The sequence below is a fragment of the Schistocerca piceifrons genome, chromosome 1 (assembly GCF_021461385.2).
Source record: "Schistocerca piceifrons isolate TAMUIC-IGC-003096 chromosome 1, iqSchPice1.1, whole genome shotgun sequence".
Lineage (NCBI taxonomy): Eukaryota > Metazoa > Arthropoda > Insecta > Orthoptera > Acrididae > Schistocerca > Schistocerca piceifrons.
In genome coordinates, this window is record NC_060138.1 from 310,795,705 (window position 1) to 310,819,649 (window position 23,945).

Here is a 23,945-nt window from a genome sequence, read left to right on the forward strand (position 1 = left end):
TCGGCGAACGGTCGTGTTATAATGCTTCCGCCCGCCGTGGGGAGGACCCCATGTTGACATATGCGATGAGGTGGGGAGCCTAACAACAGGCGAGGCTGTGCCACCCGCACCCGGCCATTCGGTCCGAGGGGAGCTAGGAAACGCCAGAAAACCTAGTCCAGGGTGCACGTCAACTTGCGGTGTATGCGCCCGTAAAGAGACAGGAGGGGCCGACGGGTCGACCTCCATTGCGTCGGGGTATCCGACGCGCGATGACGTCATGTGGTCCGGAGCGGGCAAGAGTTCCATGGCGGAGGACAGCTGGTCACGGGAAGCGATCTGCGGCACGTGACCCAGGGAGGCGCTTGGCGGCTGCAGTGAAGCGTCCACTGCGGGCAGCGCCAGCTGGAGGACAGGCGGCGGCGGCGGAGGCGGCGGAGGCGCGTCGCCATGGGGCAAAATGGAAGGTATCGTCGGTAACACCTGGGGATGAGGCGAGCCAGTAGATGGGTCCCCAGGGCGCTGACCGGACGGCACCGTCGCTGAAAGCAGACAGGGAGCGGCAGAACCCGTGCGACGACAGAGGCGCAGCTGATTGAGATGCCGATGCACCTCACCAGAGGCCCCCAAAACCAAATACATCGCGCGGCCGAGGCAGCGAAGAATGCGCCCTGCGAGCCAACGCCTTGAACCTCTATAGTTGCGATAGAATACAACGTCGCCTGGAGCAAAAGCAGAAGTCTGCCGCTGCACAGTAACCTGATGCGGCGGGTGCAGCAAAGACATCAAGGTTCGATGAGGACGACCGTGGAGCAACTCAGCCGGCGAGCGACCATCTCGGGGCTGAGAGCGATACGATGACAAAAAGAGCAACAACGTGTCCTCCCGAGAATGCGACTCTTTCAACTTCAACATCTGCGACTTGAAAGTCCGGACCAATCGTTCAGCAGCACCGTTTGACTGAGGCGAAAACGGCGCGGATGTCAGATGTTGAATACCATTGGCCTGGCAGAATGACTGAAATTCTGCGGACATGCATTGTGGGCCATTGTCGAAAACAATAGTCTGCGGAAGACCTTCAATGCAAAAGATAGCAGACAACGCTTGGACGGTGGAAGATGACGTCGTGGAAGACATCCGGACAACAAAAGGAAAATTACTGAAGGCATCTACCAGAACCAACCATCGAGCATTCCTGAATGGACCAGCAAAATCGATGTGCAAGCGTTGCCAAGGGGAAGTGGCTTTTGGCCATGCAAAGACTTTCCGCGGCGATGCGGATTGTTGTTCGGCACATGCCATGCAAGAAGAACACATATTCGTAATCGCAGTATCAATACCGAACCAAGTACAGTGCTGACGAGCAAGTTGTTTCGTTCGCACTATACCCCAATGTCCTTGGTGAAGAAGCCGTAAAACAGAGGACTGTAACGAACGTGGGACCACGACTCTGGACTGATCATTATCAGAACGCAACAACAAAACACCACGTCGAACAAAAAGTCTCTCCTTGTGAGCAAAAAATCGGCGAACCAACGGATCCTCGATCCGAGACTTTGACAAAGGCCATTGCGTAGCAACAAAACGCAAAACGGTAGCAAGGACCGGGTCAGCAGCTGTGGCTGTAGCTACACGACGAAAATCAATCGGAAACGATTCGACCACTTCATCAGTTTCCGCATCAATGAACATGCAAGCAAGTTCGGAAGAATCGAATGCTCTATCCTCAGCAACAGGCAAACGGGACAACGCATCGGCGTTTCCGTGCTTAGCAGTGGACCGATACAAGATATCATAGCGGTACTGCGAGAGGAAAATAGACCAGCGAATGCATTTCTGCGCTGTACGCGGAGGTACAGGCTTGTTCGGATGAAAAAGCGACGACAAAGGTTTGTGGTCTGTGATGATGGTAAAGTGACGACCATACAAGAAATCATGGAACTTAGTAACACCAAACACGAGAGCCAAAGCTTCTTTCTCTATCTGTGAATAATTTCTTTGCGCAGACGAGAGCAATTTGGACGCAAAGGCAATAGGGCGATCATGCGATCCATCTTTGTGTGCAAGCACAGCACCGATCCCGAAATCCGATGCATCGACCATCAACAAAAAGGGTTTCTGGGGATCGAATGGCGTAAGGCAAGTATTTGAAAGCAACGCCGATTTCAACTGGCGAAAGGCGCGTTCGCATTCCGTCGTCCAGACGAACGGAACACCTGTACGGCGTAAGCGATGAAGCGGAGCTGAAATGGAAGAGGCATTGCGCACATTCACTCACACCTTGTGATTCTAAATCGTGTAATGTTGTTGCGACCTCATCACGCAATGTGGGAGGAACATTGCGCGCTCTGAAAAACTTCGGTTGCGCGTTGACTTTCAGTTCCAAATGTGCTGCATAGTTCTGAGCGCAACCGAAGCCCAGTGCAAAAATGTCTGCAAATTCTTCACATAGCCGAGAAACACTGGCGGAAGGCACAGTCTGATTCACTGATAGGACCTGATTTACAATAGACATGTTAAACAACTGAAATAAATCTAAACCAAACAAGTTCACTGCAGTAGAAGTACGAAGAACGTAAAAGGACACAAGTTTTGTTTGTCCCTTGTATGTTGCAAGAAGAGTGCACTGTCCTAACACAGGGATATTCTGACTTGAATAACTATTTAACTGAACATTTGCGGCATGCAACGGAGGTTTGCCCAGTTGTTTGTACGTGTCGAGATTGAGCAATGAAACCGCAGCTCTGGTATCGAGCTGGAATGGTATGACCTTGCCATTAAAGTCCAAATCTACAAAAAGTTTATTGTCCTGCTGACGACAAGAGCGACTGTCTCGTGCAATTTGAACTGATACAGGTACAGCATCACTTGCTAATTGACGTGATTTCCGGCGACGTCGACACACACTTTGTGTGGGACGAACACAGTCACTGTTAGAGACAGTGGCACTGGACGAACTGGAATTAACTACATGAATGTCCATGGGTGAAGGTTCACGAGCCTGAGTGTCCTTGGTTCGATTCCGGCGCGAAGCAAAGGGCCTGGAATGATGAAGAGTGTCTGATCTGAGCTTTTTCTGGCAAACACTTTGAACATGTTCTTTCTTATTACAGAAAAAGCAAATAGCTTGGCGTGATGGGCAATTTTCATGCGAATGTCTAGTAGCACACCGCGGGCATGATTTCACGGCATTTGTATGCTGGCGCGGCACACCTGGTTAAGAGCGTGGCGGCAGCTGCGCGGACGTGTGCGAGGGCAGTTTACCGGGCCGTGCAGCGCGCCCGGCGGGCCGGTTAATGTTACACACGGCTGGCGAAGTTGCAAATGATTCCTGAGCAAAGTCAAGCGTGTCTTGTCGATCCAATATGTCTATCACTTGTTGAAGGGAGGGATTAACTAGTTTCAAAATCTGTTCCCGTATACGAACATCAGAAACGTTCTGTGCTATTGCATCCCGCACCATAGTATCTGAATAAGGGAGTCCACATTCACACTCAAAAGCACAATCCCGAGTAAGGCCTTGCAATGTTGCAACCCACTCCCTATTAGTTTGACCGGCCATACGTTTTCTACGAAAGAAAGTATACCTTTTTGCAACTACATTAACTGTTTCCTTGAAATAGGCGTCCAATGCCGACAAAATTTCTTCGTAGGACAGAGTTGCTACATCGCGTCGGGGAAATAATTTCACTATCACACGGTACGTTTGCACCCCTACACACGACAATAAATGAGGCTGCCGCTCGTTACCTTGAATTCTGTACACGGCGAGATGAAATCCAAACTGGCGTGACCACTCCGTCCATGTTTCCGTAGCTGGTTCATAGCGACGAAATGGGGGTGCAACTGCATGTTGTGTCTGTAGTAGCGGTGAAGCGGCAGCGGCCGCATCGTTTTGCAGTGCACGTTGACCGTGGACGAGCTGTCCAAGGGCATCCAATAACGCCTGCGTCTGCTGATTCTGCAAGCGATAAAATTCGGACAGTACATCTGGCGAAGCCATGACACAATTAAATTAGAGCAATACGAACGCGAAATCCTCTTTGAAGCCTCGTCGCCAAAAATGTTGTGTCTAGACAAGACAGCCTAGACACAATGAGAGGAAGCCGAAAGGCACGCGCTAAGCTAAAGCAGGATGGCGTGAGGTCTGAAACAGGATACGTAATGAATGCTATAAAGAAAAGTACGTAGCTTCTGGAATACTTAACTTTAATCCATCCTTTTTGGTACATCTGGAGATTGTGGCGATACAAGTGAGACTCTTTAGATACATGCAATGTTACTAATAGAGCCTTGCTAGGTAGTAGCCATTGACTTAGCTAAAGGCTATTCTAACTATCTGCTCTGCAAATGAGCAATGCTTCGTCCATGTAGTCGCTAGCAAAGTCGTCCGTACAACTGGGCCGAGTGCTAGTCCGTATCTCGAGACCTGCCTTGTGGTGGCGCTCGGTCTGCGATCACACAGTGGCGACACGCGGGTCCGACATGTACTAATGGACCACGGCCGATTTAAAACTACCACCTAGCAAGTGTGGTGTCTGGCGGTGACACCACAGTAACATTACTGTGAACAGCTGAAAGCAAGGGGAACTACGGCCATGATTTTTCCCGAGGCATGCAGCTTTACTGTATGGTTAAATAATGATGGCATCCTCTTGGGTAAAATATTCCAGAGGTAATATAGTCCCCATTCGGATTTCCAGGCAGGGCTGCTAAGGAGGACGTTATCTGGAGAAAGGAAACTGGCATTCTATGGATTAGAGCGTGGAATGTCAGATCACTTAATCAAGTAGGTAGGTTAGAAAATTTAAAAAGAGAAGCGGATAAGTTAAAGTTAGATATAGTGGAAATTAGTGATGTTTGGTGACGGAGGAACGAGGCTTCTGGTCAGGTGAATACAGGGTTATAAATACAAAATAAAATAGAGGTAATGCAGGAGTAGGTTTAATAAAGAATAAAAAAATTGGAGCACAGATAAGCTACTTCGAATAGCATAGTGAATGCATTATTGTAGTCAAGATAGACACGAAGCCCAAGCCTACCACAGTAGTACAAGTTTATATGCCAACTAGCTCCGCAGATGATGAAGAGATTGAAAAAATGTATGATGCAATAAAAGAAATTATTCAAATAGTTAAGGGAGACGAAAATTTGATAGTCTAGGGGGGCTGGAATTTTATAGAAGGTAAAGGAAGAGTAAAAAGTAGTAGGTAAATGTGGCATGGGAGTAAGGAATGAAAGAGGAAGCAGCCTGGTAGAATTTTGTGCAGAGTGTAACTTAATCATATATTGTCTTTTGTTGAAGTGGATGACATACAGTGTTCCAGCCCCCCCCCCCCATGAACCATGGGAGATAAGATAGTGAATAATTTGTCAGAGCTCTGGAAGACCTAAGTCACTTGACTTTCAGAATCATGAAAGAAGATTAAGTACGTGGAAGAGGTCTGGAGACTCTGGAAGATTTCAGATAGATTATATAATGGTAAGACAGAGATTCAGGAACCAGGTTTAAAATTTAAACATTTCTAGAGATAGATGCGGACTCTCACCACAATTTATTGGTTATGAACTATAGATTAAAACTGAAGAAACTGCAAAATGGTAGGAATTTAAGGAGACGGGACATGGACAAACTGAAAGAACCAGAGATTGTAGAGAGTTTCAAAGAGAGCATTAAGGAATGATTGACAAATATGGGGGAAAGATATACAGTAGAAGAAGAATGGGTAGCTTTGGGAGATGAAATACTGAAGGCAGCAAACGATCAAGTAGGTAAAAAAACGAGTGCTAGTAGAAATCTTTGGCTAACAGAAGAGACACTGAATTTAATTGATGAAAGGAGGAAACATAAAAATGCATGAATTGATGCAGGCGAAAAGGAATACAAACGTCTCAAAAATGAGATCGACAGGAAGAGCCAAAATAACTAAACAGGGATGGTTAGAGGACAAATGTAAGGAGGTAGAGGCATATATCACAAGGGGTAAGATAGAAATTGCCTACAGGAAAATTATAGAGATCTTTGGAGGGTAGAGAACCACCTGTATGAATATCAAGAGCTCGGATGGAAAACCTATCCTACGTAAAGATGGGAAAGCAGACAGGTGGAAGGAGTATATAGAGGGTCTATACAAGGGCGACATACTTGAGAGCAATATTATAGAAATGGAAGAGAACGTTGATGAAGATGAGATGGGACATATGATAGTGTGCGAATAATTTGTCAGAGCTCTGGGAGACCTAAGTCAAAAGAAGGCCCTGGGAGTAGACAACATTCCATTAGAACTACTGATAGCCTTGCGAGAGCTAGCTATTACAAAAGCCTACCATCTGGTGAGCAAGATGTATGAGACAGGCGAAATACCCTCATAATTGGTTGCGCAAATAGCTCAATCTATAACTGATTAAGTCTGCACATGGTTTCAAAATTCTCCTTGATATGCCATCGTATCCACAGGAATCTGAGTTTTTGAGTAATTTTATGTTTTTTTTTCAATTTCTTTAGGAGTTGTACTTCTGAAATGAAGTGCTACTTCAGATGTTGTTTGCATGTGGTTAAGTAGTTCAATAGCTTCTGTGTGGGATTGTTTATTATAGTTCTCTGTTTTTTCATCTATAATGAGAAAAAAATTGTTGAAATCTGAGGCAGCAACTCTGTGGTTATTATTGTCAGGTTTTATGTTCCTATTTGTCTCACTTTTTATGGTGTGCCATATGGTTTTTGTTTTATTGTTTGAGATGCTAATTTTTGTGCATGTGCAACTGTTTGGCCTTCTTGATTACTCTTGTTAGAATTTTACAGTATTTCGTGTAATGTAACTGTACTGCTGGGTCTGTACTAGTCCTCTGTTGTACATACAGATCTCTCTTTTTGTTGCATATAGTTAGCCACTCTTTCCTTTTACTACAGGTTGGTTTGATTTTAATCTGTCTTGGGGTAAAGAAGCTTCAAAATGTTTAAGGAATAAGTACAGGAAATAGTTGAACGTCTCATTCACTGTGTTAGCCTAGTATACTTCCTCCCATTGTTCGTGGCATAAACTATTTCTGAACAAGCAAGTAGATTCAGCATTTATTATTCTACCATCTTTTACTTGGCTACAATGGCCATGTGCTGTTTTTCTGCTGGCAAGTTTTAGGGTTGTCACTTAACCATCATGATCAGACAAACCATTTGTTATTGCCCATGTCATCACTTCATTGTAATTTGTGGGTTCTAGGAACAGATTATCAATCAAGGTCTTGCTGTGCCCATATACCATTGTTGGGAATGAGATCATGGGGAGCAGATTGAAGGTTAACGGCAATGATTGTAATAGTTTCTGAATGTTGTTTTTTGTGAGTAAGTTTCTGTTAAAGTCACCACATACGATGACATTACTATTGTTTTTATAAAGTTTAGTAAGAACTGTTTCTAGCTGAGAGAGAACGTTTTGAATGTTTCCCATAGGTGCCCTGTAAACTGTTACTATGATCAGGAACTGTGTTTCAAGCTCTAATTTAACTGCACAACATTCAAGGTGCTGAAAGTTTTATACATTCACAATATTCAGTATCTTGTACATTACCGATTTTCTTCTTGCATATAACAACAGCTACATGTTTTTATTTTGACGTACAGAAATAATTAGTCAGATCTAGTCCCTTGTTATTATACTCGGAAGACTTGGTTCATTTAGCCCTTGCTCATTAAGGCACAATGCATCTGGCTTTGTTTCACTCTGGAGTTTTCCTACTTCTAGTTTTTTGTTGCCTGAGTATTTAATGATACAGTCAAGAATTAAATGTTATTTTCTTTTTAGTGACTTCCGTGATGTTGAAAATCTGATTTAATTGTAAAATGACATGTGTCCACATTTTATTCATTATTATTTATCTTGTCTCTCTTCTCTTTTGTTGGCCGTCGTGTAAAAAAAAAATCTTCACTAAGTACTGTGGTACTGCTCGAACTCTTTGCGATGTCCACCTTGGTTTCCTTTCTGTTTGTGCAACTTTTGATGAATTTGTGATTGTTGCTTTTTCGTACTTCGATGTATTTCATGTTCTTTTTGCGGTATTGTGTCTGATGGTTCATTTATTACATTTCATGCTGCTTCAGCTGGTTCTTCTGTTTACACATTGTGATCTTCCTGTATTTTCTTCTTTGTTCAAGTACTACAATTAGTAATGCGTGTTAATTGTGCATGTTGAAACACGTACTGACTTCCTAAGGTGACGAAGAAGACGATGAATTTACAAGTTGTAATTGCCTATGGAATATAGTATCAGTTTTAACTTTTCCGCTATGCGAAAGACACGTCATTTGCTAGTAGGGTGTTCAGGTATGTTGGCCAACACGAGTCGCGGTATGCGTATGCATGCGCAAGTTTTCAATGCTTGGAGTTACGCGGCTTTGTGCAAGAGTGGCAATCGAGATGTCTTCGTTGCAGAAGTTATTTGTATTGCGCGGTGAAAATATGAGTTTGGTTATGTGTTACATTTAACATGTACACTATGTGAACTGTGCATTGGTGTGTTATAACAGCGTGATTGAAGATAATTGGATATCAGGACATTATTAACCACTCCGCGTCCACTTATTAACGGTGCATTTGGAAAATATCGTTGCCCATGTGAAATTAAGCTTGTACTCGGTTTGGTTATGACAGTAAATAATTTTTCCATACAATGAATATATCTCAGAGTGACATATTGCGGACCCTTGATCTACTCGATCAGTCTGTAAATATAAGCCGCAAGCCACCGGCTCGCGAGAGAGAAAATGTAGCAAGGAAACTGCTGGAAAGCTTTAGGAAAGGTTTGTTGAACAAATTGTTTGCTTTTGCATATGTGTGCACAATATAGGTAGTACTATGACTTACATCTGGAGTTACACACTGCGTTAGCATCTTTCCCAGACTATTGATGACTTAGAAAGCCAGTGTCCTATTAGTATACTGTGGCAGTATACCGTCTAGATTGTTGCTTAAGTTGAACTGACAGTGCCTTGAAATCAATTGCAGAGTAGAAACCTAGTACATACATGTTTTACATCGTTTTCCTCTTTGTGGTTATTAGACAAGTCAATCTGTCGGAAAACGAGTCAAAACTCCAAACCTTCACTGATAAGCTAATTTCGTTGTGGCGGTTTTCAGACCTTCACTACTTAGTTAATTTCGGTGTGATGGTTTTCGGTCTGAATACGGATTTGATGCAATTCTCTGCACTGCTCTATCCTGTAATGGGCTCATCTCTGAACAACTACTCTGACCTACATCCATTTGAACAAATTTATTCAATTCATGCCTTGATCTCTCTCTGCTGCCAAATTGACAATTCTTTGATGCGTTTGGGGGTATCCTATTAACTGATTCTTTTAATAAAACTGCCATTACTTTTCCCCCAGTTTGACTCAGCTCTTGATTAGTTTCTTAATCTGCACGTCTATTCTTCTGCAGCAGCACAGTTCAAAAGCGTCTGTTCTCTTCATGCCTGAACTGTTTATGTCCACGTTGAATTTCTGTAAAAGGCTATACTCGACACACTATAGCCAGTCTGTATTTTGTATCCTCTGTAATTTATCGATATGTAGTTTTGCTGCCAAAAATAACAAAACTCGTATACTGGTTTTAGTGAGTCATATTCTGTTCCAATTCTCTGAACACCCACTAGTTTAACTTGACCCATCATATGGACTAATTTCTTCTCACTGAAGTTTACTTCCATTTCCATGTTTTCCCATGGTTTCCTTCATAATTTGCTTAGTGTACAGGGGAAATAAATTGGGCAGAGGTTTCAGCCCTATCTCCCACTCACTTTGCGACCAGTGCTTCCCTTTCAAGTTGTTAGTCTGCCATCCAGTTCCTGTACAATTTGTATGTTAATTTTCACTTCCTGTATTTTAGCCCTGCAATCTTCAGAATTTTGCAGCTTGATACACTTCATGAGTCAAGCATCTGTGCTGATACCATCCACCCCGATCAGGGGCTGTTGCCATGTTCTAGCCAACGTTGCCAAAAAGCTTTCTTTAAGTCTACGAATAGTATAATCGTAGAATCACTTTTCTTTAACCTATCTTGTCCAATTAGTTGGAGTGTCAACATTTTCTTAAATGTTCCTAAATTTCTCAAGAATCCAATCTGAAGTTCCCTTAGGTTGCTTTCTATCAGTTTTTGCATTATGTCAATATTTTGCAGTCCTAACTTAGTAATTCATGGTTCAGTAGTATTCACACCTGTCAGTGACTGCCTTCCTTGTGTTGGAATTATCCCATTCTTCTTTAAGCCTAATGCTATTTCGTCTGTCCCATATCTCGCACACCAAATGGGAAGTTCTGTCATTGTCCAAAACGTCTGTTACCCAGAGGGAATGTTGTTCACTCAATGGGCTTTGTTTTGACTGCACTATCAAATTTTTCTTGCACTATCATATCTCACATTTTGTCTTCATTTACTTCCTCTTTGTGCATTAAAACATTTCTTTAAAGTTCAGTTCTCTTCTTAAAATTCCTTCCATTTTTTTAACATTTCCTCCTTTGCTTGTTGCACCCTCTGAGCTTTTGATATTGAAACAGCTGGTTCTCTATTCTCTGGAGGTCTTTTTAATTTTATTACAGGTAGTATCTATATCTTTCCTTTACTCATTTATTTTTCTATAGCCTTTGATTTGTTCACTAGCTGTTCATACTTACTGATTTTGCATTTCCTTACAATCTTGTTTTTGATGCCTGTATTGTCTTCTGCCTGTTTCTTTTGCTGCATTTTTATAATTTCTCATTTCATCTCTCTTGGTATCACTGGATTTCTGCTAGGACTTGCCTTTTCTTCAACAGTTTTATCACATGGTAATGTAAACCATTTCATGTTTTAAAGCTACCAGTTCGTCTTCTGTTGTATTCTTTCCCTTGTTTCAATCAAACAACGTCTAATGCTTCTTCTGAAACTCTCAACTACCTTCAGTTCTCTCAGTTTATCCTGGTTTCATCTCATTGATTTCGTACATTTTTGCAGTGTCTTAAATTTTAATTTGTAGTTCATAACAAATAAATTATGGTCAAAGTCCACCTCTGTCCGTGGAAATGTCTTACAATTTGAAACCTGTCTTACCATAAAATAATGAGTCATAACTTTTAAATTTATTAGCATTTTGACTCTATACCATGCTGCCAGCATGAGAATGGTAAAGCTGGTGATGAACAAATATGGGTAGGGGCAGACAGAGCACATAATAGCTCATAACAGATAGCGGAATTGGTGGATTGCTGGTAGATACTAACTTCCAGTCTAACAAGAGGGCTCATGTAACCAGAACTCCTGACTTAGGAATTTTTCAGAGTTCTTGTGGTAACAGTAACAGAATGCATGTTGTCAGCCGGAATGTATTTTTAATCGTTACAAGGAAAGAGGGCAGCTTTGAGAATTTCCCCTTTCTATATTCAAAGAGATTTAGAGGGCATTTCTGGCACTCTAAAACCTGTGAAACGAATGCAATGGGGTGCTGTTGGTAGAAACTTCTACCTGCAAATTCCTCGTTGGGTGTGAACCCTTCACCACCTTGGCTTAGTGAAGTGGCCCATGTTAACCTTAGCTTTCATTCGCTTCCTAAGGACACTACTCCAGCCTCAATCTATCGCCTTCAATTTCACGACCTTCGTGTGGAACTTCACTATAGTACCTTTGTGTACACTGGTGGCTCTCGGACTGACTGTGCTTTTCTCATGGCGCCTGTGAATTTTGATGTCAGCTTCCGGCACACTGCCCAGTATTTACACCCGAGCTCTCAGGCCACGGAGTACATCCAGAGATACAGACTTTTCAATTGTGTCCTCTGCTCAGACTCACTCAGCGCCCTTCAAAGTCTATGTGCGCTATACACCGCCCGTCCCGTAGTGCAACGGCTCCAAGTAAACTGTCACTTGCTCACTCTTGGTGGAGCCACTGTGATTTTTATTTAGGTTCCTTTCATGTCAGTCTGCCAGGAAACGAGGCTGCTGATGCTGCTGCCATGGCTGCAGACCTCGCACCACAATTCAGGAGTCCCTATGTTCCCTCCGATGATCTCTGTATTGCTGTCTGTCAGGAGGTGGTGTCCCTTTGGCATCGCCAATGGTCCTCCCTTCATGGGAATAAGCTCTGGCTCATTAAGCTTCTCCCAGTGGCTTGGACGACCTCTCAGCCCTCCCGCTGGGAGGAGGTGATTTCAACGCAGCTGCACTGCCTTTTTAGCTATTGTCATTTGATAAGTGGCGCTACCCCACTATTTTGTACACATTGCGCCTAAGTTTTAACTGTCTGCCACTTCCTGACGGAATGCCCATTTTTTAACCATTTATGTTCCCGCATGGGTCTGCCATTTGCGTTATCATCAGTTTTAGCAAATGACACATCGGCTGTTGGTCATGTTTTACTTTTTATCCATTGTAGCAATATGGTGAAGGCCATTTAAATTTTAGTTTTGGACATCTGTTTCCCTACGGTGTATTTTATAGACTTTTCTCCATGTCCCTGTGTCTAGCCATCTTCTCTTATGTCATTTGGGATTGACATTTAGTCATTTTATTAACTCCTCTCTGTCTTCGTCTTCTATAGTTTGACTTGGCCGTTTATGACCCCAGTTGTTTTTTGCGCCCTAGACCAAAACAAAACCAAAACCAAGCACGTGTAGCCAGTCATTGTGGTGGGGCTGTTATGTACCCATCAGGCTGAGCCCCCTGACAACACAGGGATCACACTACTGATACCTGAGCTGTTCCCTCCCCATGTATGCCAAGGAGTGGATGCTTGTCTTCATGGAGCATCGGAACTCCCAGAAACGGCTGTGGTGCGAGGTGGCTCTTGCTGGCTTTGTGGTGCCCGTGGCGACAGCCCCTGATCGGGGTGGATGGTATCAGCGCAGATGCTTGGCTCATCAAGTGTATCAAGCTGCAAAAATCTGGCCGTTCTCAAGCAGAAGTTTCTTTGAGTGGTGAAGGAACATTCAATGCTGCTTCATATGACCCATCAGCCTTCCCTTCCCCGACTATAACATGGGAGGGAGCTTCAAGCTCACCGTCTAGGGATGGAACATTTTCCCTGCACTAGGATAGATGGGGACACATTCACAGCCACAAAGCAGTTGATTTTTGTGGAGAATATTGAGAACAGGTTTGGTGAAATGGAGTTTCTTAGTAAATATGGTCGGGCTCTCTGTTGATAAAAGCTGCTTCTGCCACCCAGCCCGCAGCCCATTGTGCCTGTGATCGTCTTGGCAATGTCCCAGTTTCTATTACTCCTCACCAATCTCTGAATATGGTCCAGGCAGTGATTTTTCATAGGGACCTTATCCTGAAAACTGGTTTCTTCATTCACCTCTGCCTTTCTTGTGTTGTGACCTGATATTTGTGAGTGTTTCATATCGAGCAACTTAACCTCTTACCTGTGTTTACATTCCGCACTGACCAGTTGCAGCTGTAGCGGCGCATCGAAAGCTAAGTACTAATTAATTGTGTGTATAGTGGTTTATTTAGGAACTTAAGTAGTCTTCAACCGGTGTTCTTGGTGTTTTCTGGTGAAATAATTTCAGAAGAACCTTTTGGGAACTGTTTTCAGTTTTGTTTCTGTGTCATTAGACGTTTGATTCTCTTTCTGTATTAGTCTTTTGTTATATTCTCATTTGTTGTTGATTAATACTGTTAATAATAGTAGCTACTTCCCTTGTAGAGTAAGTTTGTGATTATTGTAGTCAGGTTTTTAACATCTTCTTATTGTAGTAGCGGAACTTAGATAAAGTAGTTTTCTTGTTTCAATAAGTGTAAGATTTTACCATGAGTGAGAAGTGTGGGCTTTGCTGTAGGTCCGTGAGTAGTGGATTGCAGTGTGAGACTTGGTTGAAGTATTTTCACTGGGGGGAATGCAGTGGGGAAGCCAGTGGACATTCTGGTGAGATCCTCTCCTGGATCTGCAGGTTATTAGCAAGAGTAAGTTGATAGAGGAACAGGAGCGTAAGATCTGTGCCCTTCAGGCGCAATTGAAAAACGCACAGGAGGAGCTAGATAGGATGAAGAGGGGGAAGGGGGTTGGGGAATGGGAGCTGGCTGTTGGCAAGAGATCTGCTAGGAGAAGAAGATTTTCAGATAGTTTTACTATTGGTGTTTGCAATAGATATGACCAACTGTCAGAGTCTAGTGGAGAGGAATCTCTAGTAGCTGTAGATGTAGGAAGTATGATGCAGACCTCAGCAGTTACAGTGGCTAGGACAGTTGCAAAGTCGAAGAGGAAGAAGAAGGTTCTGCTGTTAGGTAGTTCTCATGGCAGAGGTGCAGGCCAGCAATTGCAGGAAGTGTTGGGGAGTGAATACCAGGTCACCAGCATAGTGAAGCCTAATGCGGGATTGGCTCAGGTGACTGTTAACATAGGGGGGTTATGTAGGGAATTTACTAAAGAGGATCAGGTAGTGATTGTGGGTGGGGCTGGTAATAGTATTGATAGGGATGGGGAGTATGACATAGATGGTGACCTGGAAAAGATAGCCACTCAGACTGGCAACACGAATGTGCATTTCGTGGAACCGTTTCAGCGTCACGATCGGCCTCATCTTAATACAACCGTCAGGCGAGATGAGACGAGACTTGGGGGTGCGCTGATGACAGAAAGCATGTGTCACATTTCAGTGGTGCCGGTGGAGTCTATCAGCAGGACGGGGTTCACTAGACATGGCCTGCACCTAAACAGGTATGGGAAGGGGAGGTTGGCAAAGCTTATAGGTGACAGCATAGGTGGGGGTGGTGGGATCACTCATGGGAAAATTCCTGCAGTAGTGGGTGTTAGAGGTGCACCTGTTTTAGATTGAAGTCAGCTGATAGGTATTCCTGCTTAAGGGAAGTCTCTCTAACAAAGGAACCACTTTTGACAAAGCTTAGGTATCCGAGTAATGAGGGAATTCGTATATTTCATCAAAATATACAAGGTATTAGAGATAAAGTTAGTGAACTGCTTATAGATGTTGACTCTGAAATTATTGGTATATCTGAACACTTCTTAAATAAGGAGATAATTCAGAGGCTTCCTTTACCAGGATACAGATTGGCTGGCAGCTTTTCAAGGAGCTCTTTGCGGTGTGGGGGAGTAGCCATGTATGTGAAAAACGGCATCCCATTTGAGTCAATTGATGATTCAAAGTACTGCACCGAAAAAGTGTTTGAATGTTGTGCAGGTGTGGTTAAATTTAATGGAGCTAAACTTCTAACAGTTGTTATTTATAGAACCCCAGACTTCGATTTCACAACATTTTTGCTAAAGCTAGAGGAGGTTCTTGGTTCACTTTATAGGAAATACAAAAAGTTAGTTATATGTGGTGACTTCAACATTAATTGTATAAGTGACTGTGCAAGGAAAAAGATGCTGGTAGATCTCCTTAATTCATGTAATCTTATGCAAACCGTATTCTTTCCAACGAGAGTGCAAGGGAACAGTAGAACAACCATAGACAACATTTTTGTTCATTCCTCATTACTAGGAGGGCATTCTGTTAGCAAAAAGGTGAATGGCCTTTCAGATCATGATGCACAAATTTTAACCCTAAAAGATTTTTGTGCTGCAACACATGTTAAATATAGTTATCAACTGTTTAGGAAAGCTGATCCAGTTGCTGTAGAGACCTTTGTAAACCTTATCAAGGAACAAGAGTGGCAAGATGTCTATAGCGCTGATACAGTAGATGATAAATATAATGCTTTTCTCGTGCTCTTTGAAAGTTGCTTTCCGTTAGAACGTTCAAAACAGGGTACTAGCACAAATAGGCAGCCTGGGTGGCTGACTAGAAGGATAAGAATATCTTGTAGAACAAAGTGGCAATTATATCAAAACGTTAGAAACAGGCAAAATCTAAATGCAGTAGCCCATTACAAACAGTATTGTAAGGTGCTTAAAAATGTTATTAGGAAGGAAAAAAGTATGTGGAATGCAGATAGAATAGCTAAGTCTCAGGATAAAATTAAAACCATATGGTCAGTCGTAAAGGAAGTGGCTGGTCTGCAGAGACAGGTCGAGGATATAGAATCAGTGTGTAGTGGGAATGTCTGTGTTACTGATAAGTCGCATATATGTACAGTATTTAATAATCACTTTCTGAATATAGCAGGTGAACTAAATAGAAACCTAGTCCCAACAGGGAATCATATAGCGCTCTTAGAAAAAAGTATTCCGAGACTGTTACCTGAAATGCTCCTCCATGATACTGACAAGAGGGAGATTGATTTAATAATTAAATCACTAAAGACCAAGAACTCTCATGGATATGACGGGGTATCTAGCAGAATACTGAAGTATTGTTCTATGTATGTTAGCCCAGTACTTAGCCATATCTGTAACTTTTCCTTTAGGAGTGGTCGGTTTCCTGACCGATTAAAGTACTCGGTGGTAAAGCCACATTATAAAAAGGGAGACAGGGATAATGTTGACAATTTTAGACCTGTTTCTATGCCATCTGTGTTTGCTAAAGTTATCGAGAAGGTTATTGGAGCATTTAAATTCACATAATTTGCTGTCAAATGTACAGTTTGGTTTTAGAAATGGTTTAAAAACTGAAAATGCTATATTCTCTTTTCTCTGTGAGGTTTTGGACGGATTAAATAAAAGGTTGCGAACGCTAGGTGTTTTCTTTGATTGAACGAAGGCTTTTGACTGTGTTGACCACAAAATATTACTGTAGAAGTTGGACCATTATGGAGTAAGGGGAGTAGCGTACAATTGGTTCACCTCTTACTTTAAGAACAGAAAGCAGAAGGTAATTCTCCGCAATATTGAGAGTGGTAGTGATGTTCAGTCCCAATGGTGCACTGTTAAGTGGGGCATTCCCCAAGGGTCGGTGCTGGGGCCACTGCTGTTTCTTATTTATATAAATGATATGCCGTCTAGTATTACAGGTGATTCAAAAGTATTTCTGTTTGCTGATGACACCACCTTGGTAGTGAAGGATCTTGTGTGTAATATTGAAACAGTATCAAATAATGTAGTTCTTGAAATAAGTTCATGGCTTGTAGAAAATAATTTGATGCTAAATCACAGTAAGACTCAGTTTTTACAGTTACTAACTCACAATTCAACAAGAACCGATATTTTGATCAGACAGAATGGGCATGTTATAAGCGAGACGGAACAGTTCAAGTTCCTAGGCGTTCGGATAGATAGTAAGCTGTTGTGGAAAGCCCATGTCCAGGATCTTGTTCAGAAACTAAATGCTGCTTTATTTACCATTAGAACAGTATCTGAAATAAGTGACAGTTCAACACGAAAAATAGTCTACTTCGCATAATTTCATTTGCTTATGTCGTATGGTATTCTTTTTGGGGTAATTCTTCTGATTCAATAAGGCTATTTTTGGCTCAAAAATGGGCTGTTCGAGCTAAATGTGGTGTAAGTTCAAGAACCTCTTGTCGTCCCCTATTCAATAGTCTGGGAATTCTGACATTGCCCTCACAGTATATATTTTATTTAATGTCGTTTGTTGTTAGCAATATTAGCCTATTCCCAAGAGTTTGCAGCTTTCACTCAGTTAATACTAGGCAGAAATCAAATTTGCATGTGGAGTGCACTTCCTTGACTCTTGTGCAGCAAGGAGTGCAGTATTCTGCTGCATCCATTTTCAATAAGCTACCACAAGAACTCAAATCTTAGCAGTAGCCCAAACTCTTTTAAGTCTAAACTGAAGAGTTTCCTCATGGCTCACTCCTTTTATTCTGTTGAGGAGCTCCTGGAAGAGCTAAAAAATTAAGCAAATTCCAGTGTTACATTGTTGATTTTCTTTATTTAAGCTTACGACTTGTTGCCTGAATATTTGTTTCATATTTCATTTTATCTGTTTCTACTATTGTTATAATTTCATGTATTGACTCGTTCCATGACCATGGAGACTTCTCCCTAATTTGGTCCCATGGAACAATAAATAAATAAATAAGTAACCAATCTCTGAAAATGGTCCAGGCAGTGATTTTTCATAGGGACCTTATCCTGAAAACTGATGAGGAATTCCAGGCTGATCTGGAGTGACATGGCGTTCATTTTGTTTGATGTGCGCAGAAGGGTCACAGAGACAACCGCACCGATACTGGTGCCTTCATTCTGTCATTCGAGGGGACTATCCTTTAGAGAAAGTTAAAGTTACGTGTTACAGGTGTTACGTGAAGCCATACATCCCGCCACCATGAGGTGCTTTCATTGCTTGTTTTTTAGGCATATATCATCCCACTGTACAGCGGACCCTCTATATGGTGACTGTGGACACCCACTCCATGAGGGGAAGCCCCTGTGTTCCGCCACCTGTGTGTGTCAATTGTCATGACCAACACTCCTCTCACTCGCCGGATTGCCCAGCTTACAAGAGAGAAAAGAAGATCCAAGAGTAGAAGTCCCTGGATTGCCTGTCTTAAGCTGAGGCTCACCAAAAGGGAAATACTGAAGCGTCAGATGACACCCGTCTGCTTTGGCCCATGACGTCACAAATAAAGGTGGAAACGACCATAAACCACGATTCCAATATGTCGCATATAAAGTCATTACGTACATATTATAAATACAAAAATACATCGAGAAATACACACACACAATTTCTACAAAAAGCCTAATGACCTTAACGGGACAAGCGCAGGAAGTTGGGGGTTTTTGGGTGGGGACAAACTAAATATAAACAAATTTATACACCCACCCCCATACAAAACAACGAAAAAAAAAACAACACAAAACTCCCCAAATTTCACTAAACACAATATCATCTGGAATCGGACACATCCCGTGACCTATATAGCTCAACAGCAGCTCCCGATCCCATAAATTGGGATCGAACACTTCCCTTGACCTATATAGTTCAAAAACATCCTCCAATACCAATACCAATACCAATACGAACAGCCACAACCACACATTGTAATAAAACACTTTCCTCTACCCCAACACACAACACGTACACTAAAAACAAAAAAAATAACTTACCACAAAAAAGTTCCGGCACCACAAACTAGGTTGGCCACCTCAATCACACACCCAACTGCGTGCACACACACACACACACACACACACACACACACACACACACAAAACCAACAAAAAATACTCAACCAAAAGAAAGACCCGACCCACCCACACCTCTCAACAAAATAGATCCTCCACAACTAAAACACAGCTGGCCGGAGTGGCCAAGCGGTTCTGGGCGCTACAGTCTTGAACCGCGCGACCGCTGCAGTCACAGGTTCGACTCCTGCCACGGGCATGGATGGGTGTGATGTCCTTAGGTTAGTTAGGTTTAAGTAGTTCTAAGTTCTAGGGGACTGATGACCTCGGAAGTTAAGTCCCATAGTGCTCAGAGCCAACTAAAACACAAACCAACACACTCCCCCCCCTCACAAACACTCTAACACAAAATAAACCACCCACTCCACCCTGAGCTGCAGCCAGCTACCCACCCACCCACCCAAACCACCCTAACTAACCACTTTCGGCCTATACATTTTACTAACAGCCCTTAAAAAAACCCGAAAAACACAATAGCCCTCAGGGACACTCTTCCGCCAACAGTACTCATCTAAATGAGACTGAAGGTTGGAAGAGCACCTCTTCCCCCTCCCAAGAACTGACTTAACAGCCACCACATCCCCTCTATAGTATTTGTGCAAGCCCCCGCCTCATAATGTTGAAACTCTTAAGCTATAGTTAATGACTAAATGATTGAATCCCCTCTCACCCACCCCCTAAATGAAGAAAATGCATCTGAAACTACTGTGGACCCCGGTTCTATGTACTCCTCAATTAACCCCGCTAATTCTGCCCCCCCCTCCCCCCCCCCCCCCCCCAACTTAACCCTGTACCCTGTACTTAATAAACTCGGAAAACACTTCAAGGCAAAAAGAAAACCAATCAAGCACACTCCTCTCACTCACACCAGTCTCATGCGCGCAAAAACTATGTGAGGATCTTTACAAAAATAATAAGTCATCAGTACAATCTCGCGCATGCCCAATTTAGACTTCTCAAACCAGGAACCATGCCATATGGAACGCCAGATGTCATCCTTTCGACAGTGCCACATATAACCATCCCTGGTCCGAGATGCTGGAACTTCAGTCAACTTCATTTCTTGCCCACAAATGGAGCACTTCACGATCTTAGCAAGTAACCCAAACAGCTGTAAAAACTTTATCAGCTCCAACGCGGTATTTCCCATCATTTCACACAGACGCGTGCTATTAATCTTATCCTTCCTGATCAAAAACAACAACCGATTAATTTACTCAAATTACCACACTACCTACAGCGAATAACACTAAATTAACCTTCACACAAAAGCACTAAATCTTTAACTCACTGTAAAGAATTGCACTACAAACACAGTCAACACTCGAACAATTCTGTGTAATGAGCAAGACGAAACTGAGCCCATTACACCACACAAACGAAAGCCCTAAACATACCCCCAGAGGGCACAACAAACCACAACACGACGACATCTACAAACATGCCACACTCACAAACCAAACTCCGCGCCGTCATGACATCACACACCACAACACCCTTACGTCACGGGTCAAAGCCAACAGGTGGGATCGGATGCTTCTGTCGACCTGCCAAAAGTGTGAGAAACTCCATCCAGCATCAATATGTTCAGCTTTTACCTCTGTTACATCCTTTCCCCCTCCTACCTCTTCCTTACCCTGGCCCCATCCCTCTCCCCCCTCCCCCTTCCCTGCTTTTTCCATGACCTCCTATCCGGGAATCACTTTCCCTCCCCTGCTGTGGAAGTGCTCTCCGCTCCCCTTCTTTGGCACTTGCCGGAGATTGGGTTCCTCCCTGGGAACCCTCTCCCTGGTGTGTGTCAGCCCAGAAGCCTCCTACCAGCAATTGGGCATGGAATGCACAATCTGTGCACCCCAACATCGTCCACTCTTTCGATTCCAGATCTTGCAGGGCCTGTACTCCCTCTGTGCCCTGCCCTTCTCCACTTCTGAAAGAGGAGGAGGAGGAGAAGAAGAAGAAACAGAAACATAAATCTCAAGACAAGCACCGCCCCTCACCGCCGGAGTCTGCCATCTTATTTATGGATGTCGCACCATCCTTGTCGGTGATGACCACTGACTGAGTGACATGACCTTTATGTCTAACCTGGACTGGCGCCACATGATCGTCCAGTGGAATTCCAACAGATGCTATCGTCACCTACTGGAAATATGTCATCCTTTCTCCTATTCTGCATTCTGACTTACTCTTCAAGAAACACACTTCTGTGATGATCACTCTCCAACATTTTGTGGTTATCGGGCATTCTGTCAGAACTGCACTGGTCCTGGGGTAGCATCTGGTGGGGTCTGCACTTTGGTTTACTCTAATGTAATTAGTGACAGGATTCCCCTACGTACCAGTCTGAAAGCAATTGTGGTTAGGGTGCAAACAACTCCGGCAATCACTGTCTGCAACGTCTACATCTCTCCAGGTAGGCCATTTCCTTGGGTTGAGCTGTCTACCTTAATACAGCAACTCCCACCCCCATTTCTCCCCCTTGCGGACTTAAGTGCCCACTACCCACTGTGGGGGAGTGGCATTTCAGTGAGTAAGGGTCTCCTAATTGACTATCTTTTTATGAACCTTGATTTATGTCTCCTCGGTGATGGTTCCTCTACCCACTTCAGTGCTGCTCATGGCATCTTTACTGCTATTGATCTCAGAATCTCCTCCTCTGTTCTCGTGGCTTCCCTACATTGGTCATCCCACAATGACCTTTGTGACAGTGACCACTTTCTGATGATTATATAGTTCCCCTGCTGCTGCCAGGCAGACAGGCTCCCACACTGGTCATTCTGCTGGGCCATTTCATCTTTATATACAGCTACTGTGCACTTTGACACCTCTGTCTCGAATTGCGTTGATGCAGTCATGAAAGGCATCTCTGCCACTATTCTTCATGCTGCTGACACAGCTGCCCCATATCTGCAGGTCCCCCTCGTTGTCGGCAGGTACCGTGGTGGACCAAGAATATAGTAGTCGCTGTCCAGGCCTGCTGATGGGTGCTGCAGTGGTTTAAATGACTTCCTTCACAGACCAACGTTCTCGCTAAGGCTTGTTACCTTATTGAGCAGAGTAAAAGAGAACACAGGGAGCACTATGTTTCTTTTCTGGGGATGCATGCCTTGTCATCACAGGTTTGGTCCAAGCTCCGTAGCCTTCTGGGCTGCCAGCGGCAGTCAATTGTCCAGGGTCTTAACCTCAAAGGTGCTCTGTCCGGTGATCCATTGGTCCATGCAGAACACCTTGTGACACACTTTGTGACGGCATCGGTGTTCTCTTCCTGTCCTTCTACTTTTCTCTGGCAGAAATGTAAAGTTGAACAGACCCCTCTCTGTTTCAACCTGCAACACACTGAGCCCTATAATGAACCCTTCACTGAATGGGAATTCTTGCAGGCTCTTACCTCTTCATGAGACACCTCAGGCCAAGATTCTGTTGACAATCAGGTGATCCAACACTTGGACATTCCCCAGAGGCAACATGTCTTCAGGGTCTTCAACTGCATTGGGCTCATGGGTGCTTTCTCGTCATAATGACGAAAAAGTGTAGTTAGTCCCTTCCTTAAGCCTGGGAAAAACCCAATGTTTCTAGACAGCTAGCGCTCAATTAGCCTGACCAATGTACTTTGTAAATTGCTCGAGAGGATGGTTAGCTTCAGATTATGTTGGGTACTCAAATCTAGGGCCTTTTGTACCTGTATAGTATGGTTTCCAGGCAGGTCGATCTCCAACTGACCATTTACTCAGGTTGTGAACGGCCACCTGACATGAGTTGGCATTTCACTCAGTGCCACTCGGATTGAGGATGATGGTATCCCACAGGGTTCTGTGCTAAGTGTCACGCTCTACCTCATAGCCATCAACAAGCTTGCAACCTCTATTGGACCTGTGGTTACCCCGGCATTGTACTTCAGCAATTTTTGCATTTGGTGCAGCTCCCACTCAGTAGAATCTACTGAGCACCAGCTCCGAGGCGCCATCCGACAGACTTCTGCGTTTGTCATCTCCCATTACTTCCAGTTTTCTACCTCCACAACACTGGCTATGCATTTTTGTTGTCGACCCACAGTCTACCCTAGTCTGGACTTTATTTAGGTGACCAGCTCCTTTACATTGTAGCACATTCTCATTTCTAGGGCCTTATTTTTGATAAAAAGCAGACATGACTACTCCATATTTGCCACCTACACGTGCATGTGGAAGCTTAATGCTCTCCGCGTCCTGGCCCATACATCTTGGGGTGCAGACCTTACCACTCTTACCCATCTTTACCATGCTCTAATCTTGTCCAGACTAGATTATGGTAATCAGGTCTATGTCTCAGTGGCTCCTTCCGCTCTGCAACTACTTGATACTCTTCAGCATTGTGGGGTGTGTCTGGCTATTAGTGCCTTTCACACTAGTCCCATTGACAGTCTCCTCACAGATGTGGGGATTCCACCTCTACAAATACGACGGAGCCAGCTCCCGGTTTCTTACACAGTTGCCATTGGTTCAATCCATATGAAGTGGTCCAGTGATGGTTGCTTGACCATTTTTAAATATTTTGATTTTTTTTTATATGTGATTGCCCTATATTTGAGAAGTTCAAAAAGTTTTTTAAAATAATTTATCTTGCACCTTTACTGGATGGCGGCCATTTTTATTTGTAGGCACGTGACGATTTTTCAGTCTGGAGACATTATCAAAAATTTAAATATCTCTGCACTGGGTTAAGTTACAACATTGCAATTGACATGATTGTTTTTAGAAAAGTGTCTTCTATAAAATTGTTTATTACACAAAATACCCTAAATTCAAAAATAACTAGTCAAAATGACCTCAAATATTTCGTACCAAATTTTCAAAAATCCACTTTTTAGACTGAAACATAACAAGGAGTGATTTATGAGTGTGTATTTTTTTCCTATAGCTGGATATCATACACTACTAGTCTCATATAGAGCAAGAACACTTACAAATG

At 43.3% G+C, this 23,945-nt stretch overlaps 1 protein-coding gene across 1 annotated transcript in view; it reads left to right on the plus strand.

The window, feature by feature from the left end:
* Positions 1-8,405: 8,405 nt before the first annotated feature.
* The window catches only part of LOC124788890 (nuclear pore complex protein Nup107), a 244,504-nt gene continuing 228,964 nt past the window's right edge, over positions 8,406-23,945 (plus strand). The window contains exon 1 of the mRNA XM_047256175.1: positions 8,406-8,776. Coding sequence (XP_047112131.1) covers positions 8,647-8,776 — 130 coding nt within the window. The 5' untranslated portion in view covers positions 8,406-8,646. The remainder of the gene's footprint in view (positions 8,777-23,945) is intronic.